The 22,170-nt window shown below is 38.0% G+C and overlaps 1 protein-coding gene across 1 annotated transcript in view; it reads right to left on the bottom strand.

The window, feature by feature from the left end:
• Nucleotides 1-3,087: 3,087 nt before the first annotated feature.
• The window catches only part of LOC127443595 (complement C3-like), a 58,737-nt gene continuing 39,654 nt past the window's right edge, over nucleotides 3,088-22,170 (bottom strand). The window contains exons 28-41 of the mRNA XM_051702267.1: nucleotides 22,006-22,162; nucleotides 20,878-21,041; nucleotides 20,515-20,673; nucleotides 20,365-20,424; nucleotides 16,988-17,078; nucleotides 16,805-16,853; nucleotides 16,469-16,559; nucleotides 14,101-14,190; nucleotides 9,437-9,542; nucleotides 9,246-9,335; nucleotides 8,489-8,566; nucleotides 7,113-7,196; nucleotides 3,662-3,794; nucleotides 3,088-3,398 (exon numbers count right to left, since the gene is read on the bottom strand). Coding sequence (XP_051558227.1) covers nucleotides 3,248-3,398; nucleotides 3,662-3,794; nucleotides 7,113-7,196; nucleotides 8,489-8,566; nucleotides 9,246-9,335; nucleotides 9,437-9,542; nucleotides 14,101-14,190; nucleotides 16,469-16,559; nucleotides 16,805-16,853; nucleotides 16,988-17,078; nucleotides 20,365-20,424; nucleotides 20,515-20,673; nucleotides 20,878-21,041; nucleotides 22,006-22,162 — 1,503 coding nt within the window. The 3' untranslated portion in view covers nucleotides 3,088-3,247. The remainder of the gene's footprint in view (nucleotides 3,399-3,661; nucleotides 3,795-7,112; nucleotides 7,197-8,488; nucleotides 8,567-9,245; nucleotides 9,336-9,436; nucleotides 9,543-14,100; nucleotides 14,191-16,468; nucleotides 16,560-16,804; nucleotides 16,854-16,987; nucleotides 17,079-20,364; nucleotides 20,425-20,514; nucleotides 20,674-20,877; nucleotides 21,042-22,005; nucleotides 22,163-22,170) is intronic.

Raw genomic sequence — 22,170 nt, 5'->3', positions numbered from 1 at the left:
GTATCACAGGTGTTGTTCGTCGTCGTCGTCTTGTTAAGATCAAACCCTGACAGAAGAACCGACCACACAAAATGGATCCAGCCGAACTTATTGAGAGACTTTCCCAAGGGTCCACTCCTGCGGCGGAGGACTGCCTCAAATTCTGGAATCTGGCAGCCAAATTGAACTGGAATGAGAGATCCCTCAGAGCTATGTTCTGGTTTGGACTTGATGGCCCTGTGAGGAAGTTGGTCCCTTTCGATTGTGATCGACTGTCTCTTCAGGATTTCATCACTAACATCATAGGGGCTGACTTCCTGCTCTCTACTCCAGTGGTCCCTTCCTCAGTGGCCCCACACTGCTCCTAGCTCCGGTGGTTCTGGAGACTCAAAAGCACACTTTACAAATAAAATCTTTGAAATCCACAAAATCAACTCTTCATGATAAATTATTTATTTGAGAATCTAAATGTACATTTTCAGCAGATAGAGTGTTGAATTTGATTTAAAATTTAATTGCTTTTCATTTACCCTCTTTAGCCATAGCAAAAATAACTTCTGTTTTACTTGAAGTTATAATAATATAAGCTGTTCACAAAATACATCTGATTATTGCATACCAATTATTTGCATAAAGTATTCCAAGTGCTCACTTTTTAATTTATCAATAGTAACCTTGTTTATGTTTTTATTTTTGCATGTTTTTTTTTATAATTTTTTTACTAAAGACAATGTATAAATTGTACATCAAGAAAGAGAAATGCAAAAAACATGATGTTATTTTAAATAAAGTGGAAAGTTAAGGCATCACCTCCTTTTTTTAAATATGAAATGTGATAGGGCATCATACTTCGTATTATATCTAATTTTGTTAAAAAAAATCAAGAATCTTAAGGAAATAATCTATCTAAATTAATTTATAATATTTTTAAGCAAATCCCATTTATGTTCACATCCCAGACTTTAATTATTAATTTTAAATGTTACTTTCTCCGTTTGGTATATTTCTGAAATCGTTTCTCTCCATCTTTGTAATTGTGGGGTTCTGGTTTAAGTCATTTTTTTGTAATCTGTTTCAGAGCTGCTATTCTGAATACCCTAAATATATTGTTTAAGGACAATGGCATTTTACCCAAAATAAAGTTTTATGGATGCATTTCTGTTGTGCAGTTAAATATTAAATTAACCTGTTTAATCACTTCCAGTTAGTCACCAATTTAGAGCACTCGTATAGAATTTGACTGTAATGAGCCTTTTTGTCCTCCAGCAATCCCCTTTTACCAGCTACTGTATTAACTCTGAATAACAGGTGTTATAAAACATCTCATTTGTATCTTCCAAGCAGATTGAGTAGTATGTTTGTGTAGTGTTATATGATATGTATTAATTCATCCCCCCCTACATATAATTTTATTCAGAGTGTCCTGTATATCTCTTTCAAGTGCATGCTTTAAAAATCACAACATGTTTATTGGATTAGTTGTATTGTATGTATCAGTTATATCATTTATTAATGGATGCATTTCCTTTTTTATTTCTTTTACATTAACTTCTGTTAATATATATCTTCTTACCTGTAAATAATTCAATAATGTGAATTTAGACGCTTTTGTGCTAGGTATCAGTGAACAGTTGCTCTTTTCAGACCTCTTATCTGCCCAAAACTTCAATGTATTATCTAATCTATTGGGCATGAAATCAGGATCCTTAGCAATTTCTCATAATTTAAATATATCTTTCTTAATTTGACTATTTTTCTTTTTTTCTAAAAGTACTATTAATACAAATATGATCTATTGATTTCAATGTTTTGCTTTGTTTGAGTAGGAACAGGGATAAACTAATAGATTCCCCCATTTGATACATTTCCATCTTCCTTTATTTCACTTTCGATTCTTCAATATAAGTTGAATGTGGGCAGCTTTATAATAATGTATTAAATTTGGGAATTCTAGTCCTCCAAGCCTTCTTGACAGCTTAAGAATTTTAAGACTTATTCTAGGTTTCCTGTTATCCCATATATATTTACAAACTAGTTTATTTCATTGTGTAAAAACACTTTTTGATATACTAACTGGTAGAGTTAAAAATAAACTCAGGGAGAATATTCATCTTTATAATCTCTAATAGTTTTGTAATCAATAGTAGCCTATATTTATTAGTAATAGTTTTGAGTGATAAAGTTTTCAATTCAAATAAATATAAAAGCTTTTATATTTGAAATAAATGTAATCTTTTGTGTTCTTCTTGTGGGCATATATACATTCACATTTATCACATGAAGAATTCGTTTGCAGCAGTCCTCTTGAGCTCTCGTAGAGCCGCTGTTTCTTCTTGTTGTGTAAATGTCTTTAATTGCTTCATAATTTTACAGTTATCCCTTGTACTGTGTAAATCATGTGTTTAAAGTCTACATGATTTCATGCTGAACTCTTGAGCAGTTTAAATGAATTTACATTTTTATTTTCATAATCATCAGCTTTCAGCAGAGAGGTAAATCCTCTGGCGAGAAGTGAATCGTGTTCTCTCACACGATTGGTTGTGCGCTCATTCATCACTCATGTGCACGAGCGTGTAATCTAATCTTAAAGTCAGGATGGAAGCCTGAGTTAACAGAGTTGATGAGCTGCATTATGGTACCAATTAAACCTGATTGGATTGGTTTGAATTTGTCAACGGGAAGCCAATCCTGATACCCCGAGTTCAGCAACCTTCATGGTACAGGCCTCATGTCAAGTTAAGAAAATGCATCTTGAGACACCTGTATTGTGTTCTATTCATTGTGCTATGTCTAATTAATATTATTTATTTTGTGCTCAAGAAGCCGTTTGCATGAACAGACGCTTAAGTTGAATATTTGAGTTATTAAGAGAGACTTTGTGTTCATATGTCACTACTCTTTTCATTAATGTAATCTTGATTGTATTTACATTTATTCATTTGGCAGACACAGCAACTTACAAAAGAGGAATAACACATCATAAGCGATTCATCTTAAGGAGACAAAGTTTCACGAGCATCAGAATAGAAGTTTCCAAGACAGATTAGAGTGCGGTAGAGTGATTGCAGGAGGTTTTCTTTACAAATGAAAAACAAAAACAAATGAACGTGCTATTTTACTGGGAACTGCTTTATTTTGTATGATTGTCTGTTCGGCGAGTCCTGCAGCATTGTAACTCACCAAAGGGTCATTACATCAAGAGCATCACGTTAATTATACGTTTATTCTAAGGCCTGAAGCATTGTCACCAACAGACATTCTGAAATGTTTATGTTTGGCAACCCCCCTTCTCTTCAAATTTATTCTTGAGGTCTAACATGCCACTGTATCTCTCTCTCATGTTTTTATCTCTTCCCTTGCCCTCTTCATCAGTAGGCCAGTATTCCAACCACGTCTGTGCTGTAAGTGTATACCAGTAACTGCAGGAGACAAGGCAAACAACACCATTCAGAAAGCATATATGGGTGAACTTTCTGTCCCCTGGGATGATTTATAAAGGAAACATACTGCTGTCATTACTAGTAGGTTAATTAGTTAAAGTGAGAAGATTGCCTATATACACACATATATACTGTATATATATAAACATGATTAAAGTATAAATGAAATCCTTGATAAAGAAAATATTTAGAAATAAAATAATCCTAAATCATTTCTTTAAATGAATGATAAAGTGCCTCACCTCTGTTGTATGGTTCTGGTGGGCGTGGGGCCCATGATGAGGTAACTCTTGCCCTGTTTGAGGTTCATCTTTGAACTGCACCGAGAATGGGCTGAGAAATCTCTCTTCTGGCCCTCTACAGAATCTTCTGTACCTGATAAAACACAGACAGAAAAATCAGTTGAACTTCAAAATAGTTTCACTCTCTTTCTCTGTCTGTCTCATACCCCCTAGAGGTGTTCGACCCGACCCCGGCCCGATGGGACCCGAGAACCCGCAGAGTTTTAGGTCAGGTTCAGGTCAGTTTTTCAAGTATGACTTCGAGTTCAGGTTTGTAATAAAAAATACAAATAAACAGGCCTACTGAACTTGTTTTGCACTCACAGACACGCACGAACTGACAAATTAGGGGCCGTTCACACAGAACGTGTTTTTGCGTGCATCTGCTGTGCTTTTCCATTGTTTTCCCATGTAAATGTGCTGGACAAACGTCTTTGACTGTTGCACAGCATCTTGCTGTTTCTTCAGCATCTCGCACAGGACCGTCGTATTTTTTAGTCAAGTTAAAAGGCTCTTCAAGTTTCAAAAACTCATTTCAAGAAACCTGCGTTCTGTTTCATTTGTTAATTTGCTTGTTTCTAGCACAGGTGTTACAAAGATTTGCTGTTACATTTTTACACATGATTCCAGATTTTTTTTTTGCACCAAGCAAAGATTCGGTGCTTGATAAACGGTAAGCCAATGTTTTTTCCCCTTCTGAATGAATGAATGTTACATTTATATAGTGCTTTCTGATACTACGCTCAAAGTGCTCTGGTGTGCTGAGGGGCCGCCATACCTTGTTAAAACCATCTATGTTTTCTGTTACAAAACTGTTATGATTGTAGTCTATGATGCTCACTTAAAATACAGCCTTTTGCAACAATACGTGCTTGGAGAAGAAATTATAAAGAGAATGAGTGATTTCGGGCTCAGGCTTAAAATCTGACCCGGATAAGGTTGGGTAACGTGGTCTCTGGTACGGTTTGGGTTCGGGTTCCATTTTAAGGCCAGTGCAGACCTCTAATACATACATACATACGCACAAACACACACACACACGTTTACTATATCTAAATGAGGTCAAACCATAGACTTCCATTGTTTTTACATAAAGCAAATTATACTTAAAGACTTACACTAACCTCACACCCTAACCCTACCCCTAAATGAAACTTTTTGTGTTTTTAGAATTTAAAAATCATCAACAAAACATTATTTGCTTTATTAGTGGCCATGCACCGAAAGTGCAGTGGTACCTATGGTATCTGTTAGTATTCCTTCTTATTTTATCTCAGGAACCACACAGTTAAAGTTTTCAAGGCATGTAGAGTATGCACTGATGAGCCAAAACTATGACCACCTGCCTAATATGCTGTTGGTCCTCCGCGTGCCGCCAAAACAGCACAGACCTGCTGATGCATGGACTCTACAACACCCCTGAGGGTGTCCTGTGGAATCTGGCATCAAGACATTAGCAGCAGATCCTTCAAGTCCTGCAAGTTGCGAGGTGGAGCCGCTGTGGATCGGACTTGTTGGTCCAGCACATCCCACAGATGATCAATCGGATTGAGATCTGGGGAATTTGGAGGCAAGGGAAACACCTTGAACTCTTCAACATGTTCCTCAAACCATTCCCGAACAATGTGAGCTGTGTGACAGGACGCAATATCCTGTTGAAAGAAGCCACTGCCTTCGGAGAATACCATTGCCATGAAGAGGTGTATCTGTCTGCAACGATGTTTAGGTAGGTGGCATGTGTCAAATTGATGTCCACATGAATGGCTGGACCCAGGATTTCTCAGCAGAACATTTCCCAGAGCATCACACTCCCTTCACCGGCTTGTTGTCTTCCCACAGTACATCCTGGTGCCATCACTTCCCCAGGTAAACAGCGCACATGTACGCAGCTCTCCATGTGACGTAAAAGAAAACGGGACTAATCGGACCAGGCTACCTTCTTCCACTGCACCAAGGTCCAGTTCCGATGCTCGCGTGCCCATTGTAGGCACTTTTGATGGTGGACAGGGGTCATCATTGGCAGTCTGACCGGTCTGTGGCTACACAGCCCCATACGCAGCAGGATGAGATGCACTGTGTGTTGTGACACATTCTTCCTTTAACCATCAATAAAATTATCTGTGACTTGTGCGACAGTAGACTTTCTGTCGGTTCAGACCAAAAGAGATAGCCTTCGTTGCCCTCGCACATTGATGAGCCTTGGGCGCCCAACACTCTGTCACCTACCCATTTCTCCTGCATTTAACACGTTGACTATGAGAACTGATTGTTCGCTTACCATCTAATCTACCCAGACCTTGACATGTGGCCTTGTTAGGAGTTGATCAATGTTATTTGCTTTGCCTGCGAGTGGTCATAATGTTTTGGCTCATCAGTGTAGTCATACAAAACCATGCCAAATTCTCTATCTCAAACCTTCAAAGTCTCCAACTTTATGCTAATAACTTTTTAACCAAATGGTCTTAACAAAATAATTTTTTTCCACCGATCACTTGGCTCATGACAATTCAAATGCATGCTATGGTTTCCGCCGGACCAGATTTTCTGCCATTTCGAAATTTTCACGACTACTACAAATTTAGCACGAAATTGTACTCATAGGATCTTTAGACAGAGTCACGCAAAATGTATCAAATGGATTTTTTGATATTTTAAACTGTTCATAAAAGTGGCCTTATGAAGATGACCGTGATGATGGTAAATAGAAAGTGAGGTTCTATCTTGGCAGCGCTTTGGCACATTGAATTTGTTTTGCAATGTCTGATCATGAGGCCCTAAGGGTACACAAGCAGTTTTACGAAAGCACCACCTAGTCGTCGTGAAATGTATAAAAAGAGTTTTACTTAAAATGTATTAATACTTTGCTTATAACGGTTGAATCCTTTTTACCTAAATTTATAAGCTTGGTCTTTTTTAATTCTTTGGACCATATGGAGTTGAACGGTATCCAGTGTACATGGTTCGGCCATAATGTTTGTCCTCCGCTTTGAATTATAATAAAAACTTTTTTGCACTTCTTCAAATCTTGTCCAATCTTCACCAAATTTAAATCATATGATTTTCAGGGCAAGCCGCACAAAATAATAAAATTTGAATTTTTTTAAATTCCAAACCGTTGGCGAGAAATGGTATCACGATTATGACCGTGAGAACGCCAAACTGGAAGTGAGGCTGTAAAGCTTTGAGCTATTGAAACGAAACTTGCAAGTTATCACCACCATGCCCTGAGGCTACATGAGCAGTGTGGAGACAGCACCACTTACTAACCCAGGTTTTCTAGCATTTGCTATTTTTGCGGGGACATTTGGTGCCATAAATATAGCAAAACTGGTTACACTGCAAACACACGTATCTAAAAAAAAAAATAAAAAAAAACACACTAAAAGTGTCTAGAAAAAATGCAAACACTTACCCTCCTTTATGACATGTGTGATGTTAAACGTGTATAAATCGCTCTTGCCGGATCTTTTAACTTGGTCCAATGCTGCTACATAAACTAAGAAATGGAAATATAAGATAATAATAAATGCATAGATAAAATAAGTGAAAGAAAGCTCTTTGTGTACCCATCAGCATCTCTCTGGCTTCCCCATTTCACAAACACTTCAGCACCATGGACAGCAGCACACACATGGAAAGACAATTAAACTCAAAGGCATGGCTGGTTGGGGGGGGGGGGGGGGTGGTATTGCCCCCTAAATTTTCCTTGTGCCCTCACCAGAAACTTCTGACCTTTACAACTAAAAATAACTGGCTTTTGGTGGCCATCTTACTGACATTTCACTCATAAACTAGAGCTCAAATGTGCCAATACGATCAACTCACATTTCGGTGAGTACATACCGATTTCAGCAGCTTAACTTTCAGTCTACAGTTACATTTATGCATTTGGCAGACGCTTTTATCCAAAGCGACTTACAGTGTACTTATTACAGGGACAATACCCCCGGAGCAACCTGGAGTTAAGTGCCTTGCTCAAGGACACAATGGTGGTGGCTGTGGGGATTGAACCAGCAACCTGCCGATTACCAGTTATGTGCTTTAGCCCACTACGCCACCACATCTACTGGTGCCGAATTCACAGTGTGATCAGTCTGGTTTGAAGGGTGCCAATCAGGTAGAGCTTTCACCATAAATATCAATGAGTCATTGAATGAGTTCAGTGTAAATAAGAATTGGTCACCTTAAAGGGATAGTTATTCACTCTTAAGTTGCTCAAAACCTGTATGACTTTCTTCCATGGAAATAGTTAGGGAAATATTACATATTTATTTAATTATTTAAATAATATATGTGGGAAATAATCTTATTTTAAGAGCTTAGCCACGGTGCAAAGAACAAAACTGTGGCCGAACACAAAAAGTGGCAGTTTGGAGATATAGCAAGTGCCCACTTACTTACCTACATTTACATTTATGCATTTGGCAGATGCTTTTATCCAAAGTGACTTACAGTGTCCTTATTACAGGGACAGTCCCCCTGAAGCAACCTGGAGTTAAGTGCCTTGCTCAAGGACACAATGGTGGTAGCTGTGGGGATTGAACCAGCAACCTTCCACTTACCAGTTCAGTGTTTTAGTCCACTACCTCTAAGTAAATCAGTTATGATGTCCAACTACTTGGCAAATGTTACAGGTACATCTCTTAACTAATTCAAGAGCCATGCTGATGAGGCAAATGCATTGGAAGTATATCTAAAATTTATTATACACCTTTTTGGCGGGTTACAGGTAAAAGTACCAATCATTATCCACACATGACATCCAACAGACTCTGAAGAAATACTGACTGTAATCTGTGTTTGTACAGGCAGTCTTCTTGCGCTGATCCATGGAGGGCACATCGACTTTCAGTTCAGCACAGTTCTCTAAAGAAGAACACATTGAGCGATGTGAGGTTACATAACCAAACCTCTTGCTAACCATAGCTAACCACAAACGTACTGGTAAATTGTCGATAGCACAATTATCACAATAATCTGGAAGGTTTACTGTATGTAAATAGTTCGAAATACATGCTAAGTGTTCTCGAGGTGAACATTCATGAGGTGCATTGGTTGATGCACCAGCAAATTAGGGTTTAAGTGAATTAATTACATGATATGTTTATTTTTACATTGTTGGCGCAGAAACTATCACTGGCCCTCAGTCCATAACAATCCATTTTGCAATTAAGTTTGTTAGTCTCTCTGTCGTACACTTAGGTTATCGTTTAATGTTTGGCCTTTGTAAAATTACAAACAGACTTCTTTGAACATTGCATCACGCCTCACTGTTTTTTCAGCATCCCGTGCCATAAGCGTCGGAGTTGTATTGTATTAAGGTGCTGTATTAAGTTAAATGAAGTTAAACTTTTAAAAACATTTTCCTAGAGCTCTGCGTTCTGTTCAGGCGAGGTGTGTTGCCTGTTATAGCAGCTGAGATTGGGCTTTTATTCAAAGACCAACGTTTTGACTTGCAAAAACATGAAGGTAGTATTTTAAGTTTGAATTGTTCCATTCCTCGAACCCTTTCCTTTTCACAGCACACACACATTCTGTAACTCACCATCAGCACAAATGCAGACGTTGCTTTGACAAACAGTGCCTAGCAAACCCTCTTCTCTCTCTGCATCATAGAACTTCACACAACGTTTCTCTAAAACAAAACAAATAAAGTTTAAAGTCTGTCAGACTGAAAAATATCCTCAACTCTGTGTGAATGTGAGTGAGAGAGCTGGATTGTGTGTCTTTATGCACCATCTGAGTAATATTCATATACAGAGACTCCGGCTGGATGAGGTGAATCAACTTCCATCATCTTGTGCACTTTAAATACAATTCTTTCTTTTATTGTATTTGAGACCTGAAAAGAAATGAAAGTGAATAAGCAACAGATATTCACTCATAGAGTCAGATTATTAATTACATAACATTTAGCTCTGTCAAATGATTACATTTTTTTATCGAACTGATTACATGATATGCCGATTAATCGCATTAATCACATACACAGATGAGCCAAAACATTATGACCACCTGCCTAATATGCTGTTGGTCTTCCATGTGCCGCCAAAATAGCGCAGACCTGCTGAGGCATGGACTCTACAAGACCCCTGAAGATGTCCTGTGGTATCTGGCACCAAGACATTAGGAGCAGATCCTTCAAGTCCTGTAAGCTGTGAGGTGGAGCCGCTGTGGATCGGACTTGTTGGTCCAGGACATCTCACAGATTCTCAATTGGATTGAGATCTGGGGAATTTTGAGGCCAGGGCAACACCTTGAACTCTTCATTATGTTCCTCAAACCATTCCCGAACAATGTGTGCAGTGTGGCAGGGTGCATTACCCTGCTGAAGGAGGCCACTGCCATCAGGGAATACCATTGCCATGAAGGGGTGTATCTGGTCTGCAACGATGTTTAGGTAGGTGGCACGTGTCAAACTGATGTCCACATGAATGGCCGGACCCAGAGTTTCCCAGCAGAACGGCCATTCACGTGATGTCAAAGAAAATGGGACTAATTGGACCAGGAAACCTTCTTCCACTGCTCCAATGTTCAGTTCCGACGCTCAGTGCCCATTGTAGGCGCTTTCGACAGTGGACAGGGTTCATCATGGGCACTCTGACTGGTCTGCGTCTACGCAGCCCCAAACGAAGCAGGGTGTGATGCACTGTGTGCTGTGACACATTCCTCCCGTAACCATCATTAAACTTTTCTGTGACTTGTGCCACAGTAGACCTTCTGTCAGTTCGGACCAGATGGGATAGCCTTTGTTAACCTTGCGCATTGATGAGCCTTGGGCACCCAACACCCTGTCGCCGGTTTGTGGTTTGTCCCTCCTCGGACCACTGTCAGTAGATACTCACCACTGATGACCGGGAGCACCCCACAATCCTTGCCATTTCAGAGATGCTCTGACCCAGTCATTCGGCCATAACATTTTGGCCCATGTCAAAGTCGCTCAGGTCTTTACTCCTGCACATTTCTCCTGCATTCAACACGTTAACTATGAGAACTGATTGTTTGCTTACCATCTAATCAACCCAGACCTTAAAATGTGGCCTTGTTAGGAGATGATCAACATTATTCGCTTCACCTGTGAGTGGTCATAAGTTTTTGGCTACTTATTTTTAACTCGTTGAGCGGAAAAAACAACTTCTCTGTCATAATCTTTTGGCTCATCAGTGTAGATTGATATTGGCTGAAAAAGACAGCCAAATTGAATATATGTATACTAATCAAAATAATCATAAATTATATATATATATATATATATATATATATATATATATATATATATATATATATATATATATATATATTCTGTCTCTCTCTCTCTCTCTCTCTCTCTCTCTCTCTCTATATTATAATTTATAATAATTTATTTTATATATATATATATATATATATATATATATATACATTTTACAAAAGTGGCTTTAGAAGTCATTGTTTTATATTTATATCATTGAACATAAGCCTATTATTGGCCTACAGTACACAGCAATCCATTTTTCAATTGAGTTCATCAATCTGAAGACTTCTCACAGGACGTGTTCTAACATAGGTCTATGGTATTTTTGTTGGTTTATGTACACATGCGTCAGACGGACACTTTTGGAGTGTCTCACTGGTTGTGTTGTGTTTCAATGGTCCTCAGTGTCTCTAGTCATAAACGCTGCTTTTTCAGTACGTTGTGTCAAATTAAACTTTAAAAAACATTTCTCGAGACCCCTCCATCCCGCTGTCTTTTTGAACAGCTGTTGATTTGTTGCTTGTCTAGCTGGAGTTGCACTGACTGTCCCCTGCTGACTGCCACACACAAAAACATGATCTTGAATGATACTTCAAGCTTGCATTGCTTCGTTGGTAGGTAATTAATTACAGAACTGACGTACAGTCAGGGAGCATTATTAATTAATTTGTAATTTTTTTTACATGTTATTTTTATATACATAATCACACTAAATTAGCATGTTAGGGACCCCATGAAATCAAAATGAAAGTTTTGCTACTTTTAGTCCATATCTATTAGCTTAAAGGTCATCAATATGCTAGTATACCAAAATTCGTTTTCAGAAGATTTCAGCATTTTAAAAAAAATGCATCTGTTCAGCGACATGTGTTCTAACTGATGAGATGATACCTACTTAGAGCACTTTGTAGAGAGCATGATTCATGTTGTAGGGTCGTTCCAAACAGAACTTCCAATAAGAATCACTTAAAACGTAAGTTCCAAATAACCATTATCACCTTTCAGCCATCTCACAGTGGAGGGTAATTGTCTCCGAAGAGAATAGGACATATGGATGATCACTTCTGAATGGGACACCGGAGTTGGATGCTGAAGTGTTTTTCTGGGGTTTTATTTTTAGTGTATTGTGAATGATTAGAAATTATTGAAATATTGTGATCTTTTACTGGCTTGTTTCTTACCGCATTTGACATGCACAACTGCTCCAGCCTTGTAAGCAAAGACCATGATGCGCTGTGTTTGTTTGGGCTGGTTATGTAATACTGTGGTCAGTTAGATCATAGTTCATTTCTCAAGTAGGAAAGCGATAAGACTCTGTATTGACATCGTTTTTCCGTTTCCTTGTCTGAACACCCGCTCTGGCATGAGAAGCACCGCGGTGGAATGGGGTTGTGTGTGCAATCTGATGTTGATTCTATATCACCCTGCGTTAATGTTGAAACGACATTAAAATATCAATTCAAAATCAAATGTTAAGTCGTCGAGAATCTGATGTTGATTCTACATCACTTTTGTTGAAACAAAATTAAAATACCAACAAAGATTCAAGAAATTTGGTGAAAAACAATTATATAAACAAAAACAATTGCAATTAACCGGCTTTAAGCATTCGGGGCCTTTAAGTGCATGCGTTTAAAGACATTAAGTAGTAAGAAGACAGTCTGCTAGTACCTTAAACAGAAATAAATTGCCATCATTTTCAGAACCATCAGTTTGAGAGCCACAGAGATGTGGCCTTTTTAATACTCCTGACTGTTATAGTGCCTCCTATTGTCCAGTCTCTATGATATTTTGCATGTTTCTTCAGAATCACATTGCGTATGTGTACTAAATTTGATGAAAACTGGAGTAATTGTTTAAGAGTATGCTTTTGGGTAAACTAGGCCATGCACACATTTTTAAATTAGCCAATTATAGCCAAGCCAAACAAAAAGTTCAACATTTTTTTTTAATTACTGTTGATCTAAGCCAGGCCTATTTAACTGGCGGCCCATTTGAAATTTTCAGTGGCCCACATGAGGTTATCAATTGTCTTGGGGGCTGTTTACAACAAAACACGTTTTGTGTCTGTTTTTCAATTGTTCTCCGACGCAGACTGGCACTAGATGCTTTTAGACGCTTTTAGAGGTTGCACTACACATAATCATTATCTACCATTTTGACAGAAGGGGAAGATTAAAGAACTAAAATCATGGATTCATTAATTTTGTCACGAAATGTGAAAAGTCAGAAGTGTAAATTGTTGCATCTGTAATAAACATCACTGTTATTGTTCAACGAAATGTTTAGTATCAGTCTGATTAACTCTCTCATCTCCAATTTTGAAAGCACTTTTTAGATGTTTTCTTTTATTTTTTAGTCTCAAGTTAGCTGTATATTTTTTCCCCAGAATTTCCTGCTAGGTGGAAATATTTCTCATGAGAGTAAATAAACAAATAAAGCTATTAAAACACAGATGTTTTATTTATATAGTGAACAAATATTATAGGCCTACTATAACAAAATATCTGTATATAGAAGCTTAATATCCTGGCTTGGCCCACGTGCCCTGAAGATTTTTTCCATCTGGCTCACTTGTCGATGAAGTTGAATAGTTCTGATCTAGGCAATACACATATTCTTCCTGTACTGATTATTTCTGATGTCGAATGAAAACCTGGGAATAGCTGCTATAATTTGATTGGTTGATGGCGGCCATGTTTTTCAAGATACGTGACTGTCCCCATAGACCTTCATGGGACATTGGACAAAGACACTGCAAGCAAAAATTCAAGTTGATCCTACAAAGGTTTCCATAGTTAGAGCTATTTTTAGGTTTGTCATTGGTATAGCGCCACCAGGTGGCCAAGGCACGCATTTTTTTTTCATGTGTCCTCATTATGTTTCCCAAAATAATCATTAGTTGCAGACATACATGAATGTCTGGTGGTTGAAAATTCTGAGGATAAAAATGTATTTATTTATTATCATTAGCAGAATCCAACACCCAACTAGGACCAGAGAAATAAAAAGGAACATGAACATAATTGTTTGAAAATGTGATTTCAGATTTCAAATCACCTACTTTTGCGACGGCATGCGCCAGCTGAGCAACTGCCTTTGAGATGAAGGGAATGCTAATGGATGCTCTCTTCTGGTATCATAGACTTTCTGTGTAGTACTTTACCTTATTCAGGTAGATGATGAGGGATCCTCGTTCAGTCAGGTCTTTGTCCTCCTCATATTTGTGAATGTATCTGTCCTTTCCCTTCACTAGCTGAGAATGTGAAGAGAACATGTATTTCCAAAATTGATTCCAAACTAATAATCACAGTAATTTATGTTACTGCTACAGTAGACAATGTGTGTATTGAAATAATTACCTCTTAAAAATACATAATTTTACTATTTCACATGAAAAACAGTCTATTACTATTAGTATCTAAAATATATAAAATATACTATTTTTGTGTGAAATAGTAAAATTCACGAAAACAAATCTTACACTTTACTGACAGTGTGTGTTTAATTCTTAACCAGTATCATTGAGAAACATATGAATATTTATCATTTTTGTTCAAAAGTTACCAAGGATGCAACATTCACAGAGGCCAGATCTGATCTACCACTAAGCATCTACTTATTCCTAATTCACAAAAATTAGCCAAAAATAAAAAATGTATTTATTCACCCCCACGTCATTCCAAACATGTATAGCTTTCTCAATCTCATGGAACCCAAAAGAGAAACAATGAAGAATGCACTTGTTGCTCTTTTACATGCAATTACAATGAATGGGGACAAGATTCAAGCTTTAAAAAGGATGCGTGTTATATTTCAAGTCCTCTGAAGTCATTCGATAGCTTTTGTTTTTTTTGTAAATGAATAATTCAGATCCGTGGTACACCAGATCAACAGATTCATTGAAAAAATCTGACTCAAGAAAACGATTAGTTCATGAACAGGACATCTCTGTTTCTATAATTAAAATCTCACGAACGTGCCAAGGAGTGGGTGTCAAGATTTTCAAAGAATAACAACTTCATTTTGGTCTGAAAAATATAGCGCAATCGAGCGCAAGCGTTAGTTCAGTCAGGCCATGAGAGGCAAGCTCAGCATCAGCTGACACCAAGCTCACCTACTTCCTCCAATCACAGTAGTCTATCTATCAAGCACAGCCTATTTATATATATATATTCAACACAGCATTCTTGCCAGCCTAGCCAAGCACCTGACAACAACCCACCTCCTCCCCAGCTACCTTGCATATGCATTAGTCTCCATTGTTTATGGTTTATAGCTTTAGCCAGCCTAGTTTCTGTGCACTCTTCTGTTTGTTGCTTTATGTTCCAGGTGACAGCCGTTATGACCAGATCTTCTAAGCAGCCCAGATGTATCACCTTCCGAGCTATCCCTCTTCATATCAGGAGTCTCCTTTCCTTAGATATTTTGCCAAATGTAATGCATTCCTTGCTGATGGTTCCAGAATGGGGGGTTCTTGTAGAGCCTCCATCTACATACTATAACTGCAGGAGAAGAACCCCCCCCCCCCCACACACACACACATAATGGAACCATACCGCCAAAATTATTAACATACAATAAATTGTTTATTGCCAAAGTGGTCCTGACTGAACTAGTTATTTGTGACTTTTTTGATACTTTTGGTGGTGCTTCTGCATTCTTTTTGAAGCTCCCCTTTTACAGCCATTGCATTGTTAAGAGTAGGGCTGCAACTAACGATTATTTTGATAATCGATTAATCTAACAATTATTAGAACGATTATTCGACTATTCTGCGATTATTGCAACGATTAATCATGAGCTCTTAACCGATTATTCAGCTTGTGCCCCGTCATAATAGGTTGAATTAAACGTGCTTACTAACAATAAAGAGGACAAAATCATCTTTTAAAAATACCTCTAAATGACATTTACCTGAGAAATGTCAGTTTCGGAGTTTGTAGTTATTTACATGATCTGCTTCTGTATTATTTGAACTTTAATAAAACTATAACACATTAAATATAACTGCATTAAAGATGTAATGCCGGGGTGTTTCCTTTAAAGAGCTCCAGCTCCACTTATTCCACAACGAGAGTGCTTCTGTAATTACTTATTTGGTATTTTTGTATAATTCTTTGTGATCTACATCAGCTGAAGCTGTTTGGAAAGTTTAGAGTGCGTCTGTGATCTGTGTAATTCTTCCTCAATCAGTCGTGAACTGCAGTGCTGCTCTCACACGTCATCATTAGAGTTTAATGTGATCTCATGTTACGTTAAATGACATCAAACGACTATTTGATAACGTCGACTAATCATTTCAGCCCTAGTTAAGAGCACCAGTACATTTTTCAAAATGTCTCCTTTTGTGTTCCAGGGCTTGGAACGACATGATGGTGATTTAAATAGTGACATTGATTTAATAAAGTATTTTCATTTTGGGTGAACTATTATTTTATGCCATCAGAATATTTCATTAAATTGTGATCAGGAACATCTGATACACATGGACTCTTTGCTCCTCTGTCACATCTTCCTGGTTCATGTCTTACTTTTTCCAGGTCTTCCAAGTCTGGTTTAAACCCTGTCATCATGCTGACGTCCACAATTGTCATGCCGGCATTGTGATCAGTTGACAGGAACCTTTGGAGAGATGATACACAAATAACACAAGACACAGATTCACTTTCTCTTGCCATCTCCATATTATCAAATAAACACCCTTTACTGCACCTTTGTGTGACAAACTAATGTGCATTAAAAATTATAAGCATTGTAGAGCCATGATTGTGATAACATCATCTCAGCAACTGCAAGAGCAAGTCGGTATGTCCGTTATCAGTATCAAAGGAAATGGCATTGTGATACTGTATTTGTTTTCATTTGACCTGATTTCAATGGTGAGCTTGTAACTTTCTTGAGCGTCTTCATAGGAACCTGCAAGAATTGATGGAAATAAATGATTTACAGTGTATTGATGCTAATGAATCAATGATAAAACTATGATTCTAAACCTGTGCACATACTAAGGGATAACAGTTAATAGTTAAGTAAATGTTAAGGTGAAGTACACTTGAGTTCTTTTTTAAAAGTCACGTTGAGCTCAAAGTTTTTGCAGTCAGAGGTTTTCTTCATAGGTCTTGTGTAGTAAAAGGTCACAACCTGTGAGAGATATAAAAGCAACAATAACAACAATTTAATCTGAAAGGACTTGCAATCTGATTCTAATCAGTACTTTTATTGTCCAGTGTAAGAATTTAACATTTCCATACACAGTATATTTGAAGCTGTGTTTCACTGAGAGTTTATTGCAGATACCTGTACCATTAATTTCAGTGGAGCAAATATTAATTTTCCATGGACAAAACACTTCATTTCGCCTCCCACCTGAGCTCCTTGCTTTACTGCTTTACCAAAAAATCCGGAACTGAGTATATATCATAATCTGTGCCCTCACTACACAATTTCTGCTCGTATTTCTTAAGCCGTATTTCTTTTTGCGGTCGGACATTCCATTGGGACAAGTGTTTCGCCGCAAAGTGATAACGACAGATGCCTCCTCCATGGGTTGGGGTCCTGTGTATAAACTTTGTCCAACTTATGGAGTGTGGACGGGCCAGCGACTGATTTGCCACATAAATTGTCTTGAGATGTTATCGTTGCTGTTGGCATTGAGGTTTTTCCTTCCGTAGATTTGGGACAGTCATGTCCTCATCCAGGTGGACAACAGAATGATGGTGGCTTAAATCAACCATCAGGGATGATGGTCATGCTAAGGCTGGCACATCACATTCTTCTGTGGGCACAGAACAATGTACTGCCTCTACGAGCCGTACATGTTCTGGGCAGATTAAATTTGGGAGCGGATCTCCTGCCCAGACAGGGTCTGATTCCCGGAGAATGGACATTACATCCTCAGATTGTGGAACAAATCTGGAGGAGGTTTGGAGAGTGGAAGTGGACCTGTTCGCGTTGAGCGAGATGTTGCATTGTCCCCTCTGTCTCTGTCCCCTTTTTTCTCTCTCCATGGCACCGCTTGGCATCGATGCACTGGCACATCAGTGGCCGATAGCGTGTCTTTACACATTTCCTCCGACCAGCCTGCTACACGCAGTTCTGCAGAGGGTTTGAGAGGATCAGATTTGGCTTCTGTTTGTGGCGCCGTATTGGCCATCTCACGTATGGTTTTTGACTTTGGTCTCTCTCCTGGAGGAGATGCATTGAGTGATTCCATTTATAATGGATATGTTGTGTTTTGCGACAATTTCCTCAGAACTAGGTAATGCTTCTTTATTCGCAAATTGTTTGAGTGATATTGCAGTTTTTCACATAAATTCAATTTACAGCTTGGAAACATGGCTAGTAAAAAACACACTAAAACATGAATATTACAACTACATGTGTCATGAGACTTTTTATCGTATACAAGCTCTCTCTTCATGAAAGCAGGAAATCTTGATAGTAACATTGCAGATAGGAGAAGATGCTCTTTTGCTTCGATTGTGCTTAAAAAGAACGTTTTTAACTGTTCTTTTATTCGTTCAGACTGGTTACCATTTGGAAAGGAGTCTGTGGAATGCCAGGATCAGTATGAAAAAATACAGTTTCTGCTTAGAACGAACTGAAATGAAAAATTAATTTTTTAGTCCCTGCTCATTTCTGTTAACATCCCATGAAAAATGGAACAAATTGGTTGGGCTTGGAGGTTACCTCTTGGTCAGAGATACTGTAATTTGAGCACCTTGTCTGTGCTTTGTCATTTATTATGTACATGGCTGAATTGCCAGATAATAAAGGCCCAGACATACTCTATGCAAGCACGTGATAGCAGACGCACCTTGCTATGCAAGCTTGATTTCACGTGTCGTTGCGTTGTGAAATGTGTCAGCGCTCAATTCATAACCTAACGCACGTATGTGTTGCATTCTCTGCGTTGCCACAAGGGACGCTAGAGCGGATTTTCTTCTTTCAATCAACAACTGTCATGGCAGACTCGAGCAGCAATTTGAGTTGAATCTTTTCGAAATATATATACAACTTTTTGTCCCCAGTCCATTCAAATAAAATTGTTTTTTCTCAGTGTCTCTCCCCACTCCTCAACTGTCGACTCATCTACCACATTCGGTTTTGTGGTCATGCATAAAAAATCTATTGCCCCCTTGTGGTCTGAGGTTTGTAATCGCCAGAGCAACACAAGAGTGGACATAATGTATGTACAACAGGACCATGCGTTGGCCAAGCGCTCACGTCTGCGTGAAGTATGTTTCGGCCTTAAAACACCTTTAGTCGCTAATATTAAACACCTTAAGGAAGTGTATTTGATGGCCCCGTGCCACTACGTCTCACGCATAGCATGCTTGATGTAAATTTAATTATTGGCAAAGTCCGTGCAGACTATGTGCGTGCAGCCCAATTTTCTGACTGTAATAAAACTTTTGACTGAACAAGAGTCATCAAGAACCAAATGCAGTGTGTATGCAGCTAATGCATCCATACAAGCTCGCAGTCAAAACAGTGTACTGTACTTTAAGAGGCGAAACATTACGGCACATGAAAAACAATGTATACCCCTACCTTCAGACTGGTGGCATTCATGTTTATTTGTTTGCAGCCACAAGATACCAACACAATGCTAGAGTACAGTTATCACTGTCAATTCTTGCAATTTTAGAAGTGACTTATGAATTCTCTACACGCAGAATGATAATTGAGGGATTCATTACTGCATTTAAATGCAGTTGTCACTCCTAAATCTTTGTTCATGTGGCTTAAAGGAATAGTTTGCCCAAAAATGAAAATTCTCTCATCATTTACTCACCCTCATGCCATCCCAGATGTGAATGACTTTCTTTCTTCTGATGAACACAAATGAAGATTTTTAGAAGAATATTTCAGCTCTATAGGTCAATACAACGCAAGTGAATGATGGCCAAAACTTTGAAGCACATAAAGACAGCAGAAAAGTAATCCATAAGACTCCAGTGGTTTAATCTTCAAAAGCAATATAGGTGTGGGTGAGAAACAGATCAATATTTTAGTATTTTTACTATGAATACTTCTCCCTGCCCAGTAGGTGGTGTCAATAAGCACAAAGAATGTGAATCACCAAAAACAAAAGAAGAATGATTGATAGTAATAAAAGGACTTAAATATTGTTCTGTTTCTCACCCACACCTATCATATCACTTTTGAAGACATGGATTTAACCACTGGAGTCTTATGGATTACTTTTATGCTGCCTTAAGGATCTACAGAGCTGAGAAATTCTTCTAAAAATCTTTATTTGTGTTCAGCAGAAAAAAAAAAAGAAATTCATTCACATCTGGGATGGCACAAGGGTGAGTAAATGATGAGAGAATTTTTTTTTGGGTGACCTATTTTAACTGACATCGTGCTTTCCCACTCTCGAAAAGCACCAGCCTTGAGTGGAAGAAGACCAGTAACTTACAGAGATAGATCCCTCTCCGCTGCCAGATGCTTTCACAGTTAAGTTCTCTTTGGTATTAAACTGCAGAAGAAAAAGACAAATATATTAATGTTTAGAAATAGGGCTGTGTCTACTTCTGCTTCACATCTATCTTCTTCAACCATTCCTTACTCTGTCTGAGCGCTGAAGATCTTTGCTCCCTTTGGTAAATGTTAATGTAATAGGATTTCGTCTTGCAGTAGATGTGAGAACAACTTGTAGAGCAGAGTCTTTAGGTTGCTCCACTGTCTCTAAATATTTTGCCAAAGCCTGGAAGACCACAACTGTTGCCTGAGATTAGGAGAGAACAGACAATAGCAAAAAACAAGTTAGAGGAACATGAAAATCAAAAACATGTATCTCCTTCCACTTCAAGAAACCAATTTTGTGCTTTTATATGGATATTGTGTTAATATGTCGTTTTGTGTAGTAGTCAAGCTCCAACAAAGCATAAAGTGTGTAGCCTAGTAGGGTAAAGAACCAAAAGAATTTCACCTGTGAGCTTTCATAGTGTCCCATGTACCCCTGCTGTTCTGTCAACCATCTCATGACTGGTCTTGCAGCTGTAAAGTTCTTAATCTTCACAAGCGTGAGCAGAGCGTAACCAGTGGCCTCCAGAGTGAAAATTGTATTTGAAGGAACCGGCCAGTGACTACCATCTATGACAGCACACACACATACATACATTATACTGTAATTCAACTACTACCTTCAAGTGTCCGTGAAATCTTTTCTGGGTTTTAGGTACAGTATGTAATTAAATCTAATGCTTTGTGATACTTTAAAGGATAGGTTTAGTTCATTTTTAAAGTGATAGTTCACCCAAAAATGTAAATTCTCTCATCATTTCCTCACCCTCATGCCATCCCAGATGTGTATGACTTTCTGTCTTCTACAGAACACAAATGAAGATTTTTAGAAGAATATTTCAGCTCTGTAGGTCCATACAATACAAGTGAATGGTGACCAGAACTTTAAAGCACATAAAGGCAGCATAAAAGTAATCCATATGTCTCTGGTGGTTCAATCCATATATTCAGAAGTCATATGATAGGTGTGGGGGAGAAGTCCTTTTACTATCAATCTCTACTTTCACTTTCACATTCTTCTTTTGTTTTTTGGCTATTTGCATTTTTTGTGCATATCGCCACCTGTTGGGCAGGACAGAGATTTTATAGTAAAACAGTAAAAAAAATTACCTATAATATCACTTCTGAAGACATGGATTAAACCACTGGAGTCATATGGATTACTTTTATGCTGCCTTTATGTGCTTTATGGACCTTCAAAGTTCTGACCACCATTCACTTGCATTGTATGGACCTACAGAGCTGAAATATTCTTCTAAAAATTTTCATTTGTGTTCATCAGAAGAAATAAAGGCATACACATCTGGGATGGCATGAGGGTGAGTAAATGATGAGAGAATTTTCATTTTTGGGTGAACCATCCCTTTAAAGGTGCACCAGTTTATTTTATTTTGATTATTGTTAGACAGCTTTACCTATGAAGAAATAAATAGCATCTTTGACAAATGTGTTTAAAACAATGTACACAAAACAGTTAAGAATTTCAAATGTTATGCATACATGTGCATATAGATTTCTAAGTTTGTTTTCTCACCTGAAGAGTGTTGAAAAAACTTCTCAAAAATGTCTTTTTTTAGTTTGCCAGCATTTGCCAGAGTGTAAGACGCCATGGCAACAACATAGGGATCTGCTGCAGATGAGATGTGATTCTCAATATATTCAATTGCTTTCTTTTTGCTACTTTCAAGATTCTGGAAAA

Source organism: Myxocyprinus asiaticus, chromosome 7, assembly GCF_019703515.2.
Source record: "Myxocyprinus asiaticus isolate MX2 ecotype Aquarium Trade chromosome 7, UBuf_Myxa_2, whole genome shotgun sequence".
In the NCBI taxonomy this organism is placed as follows: Eukaryota; Metazoa; Chordata; class Actinopteri; order Cypriniformes; family Catostomidae; genus Myxocyprinus; species Myxocyprinus asiaticus.
Note: the sequence above shows the minus strand (reverse complement) of the source record. Positions and strands in the feature narration are given on the sequence as shown.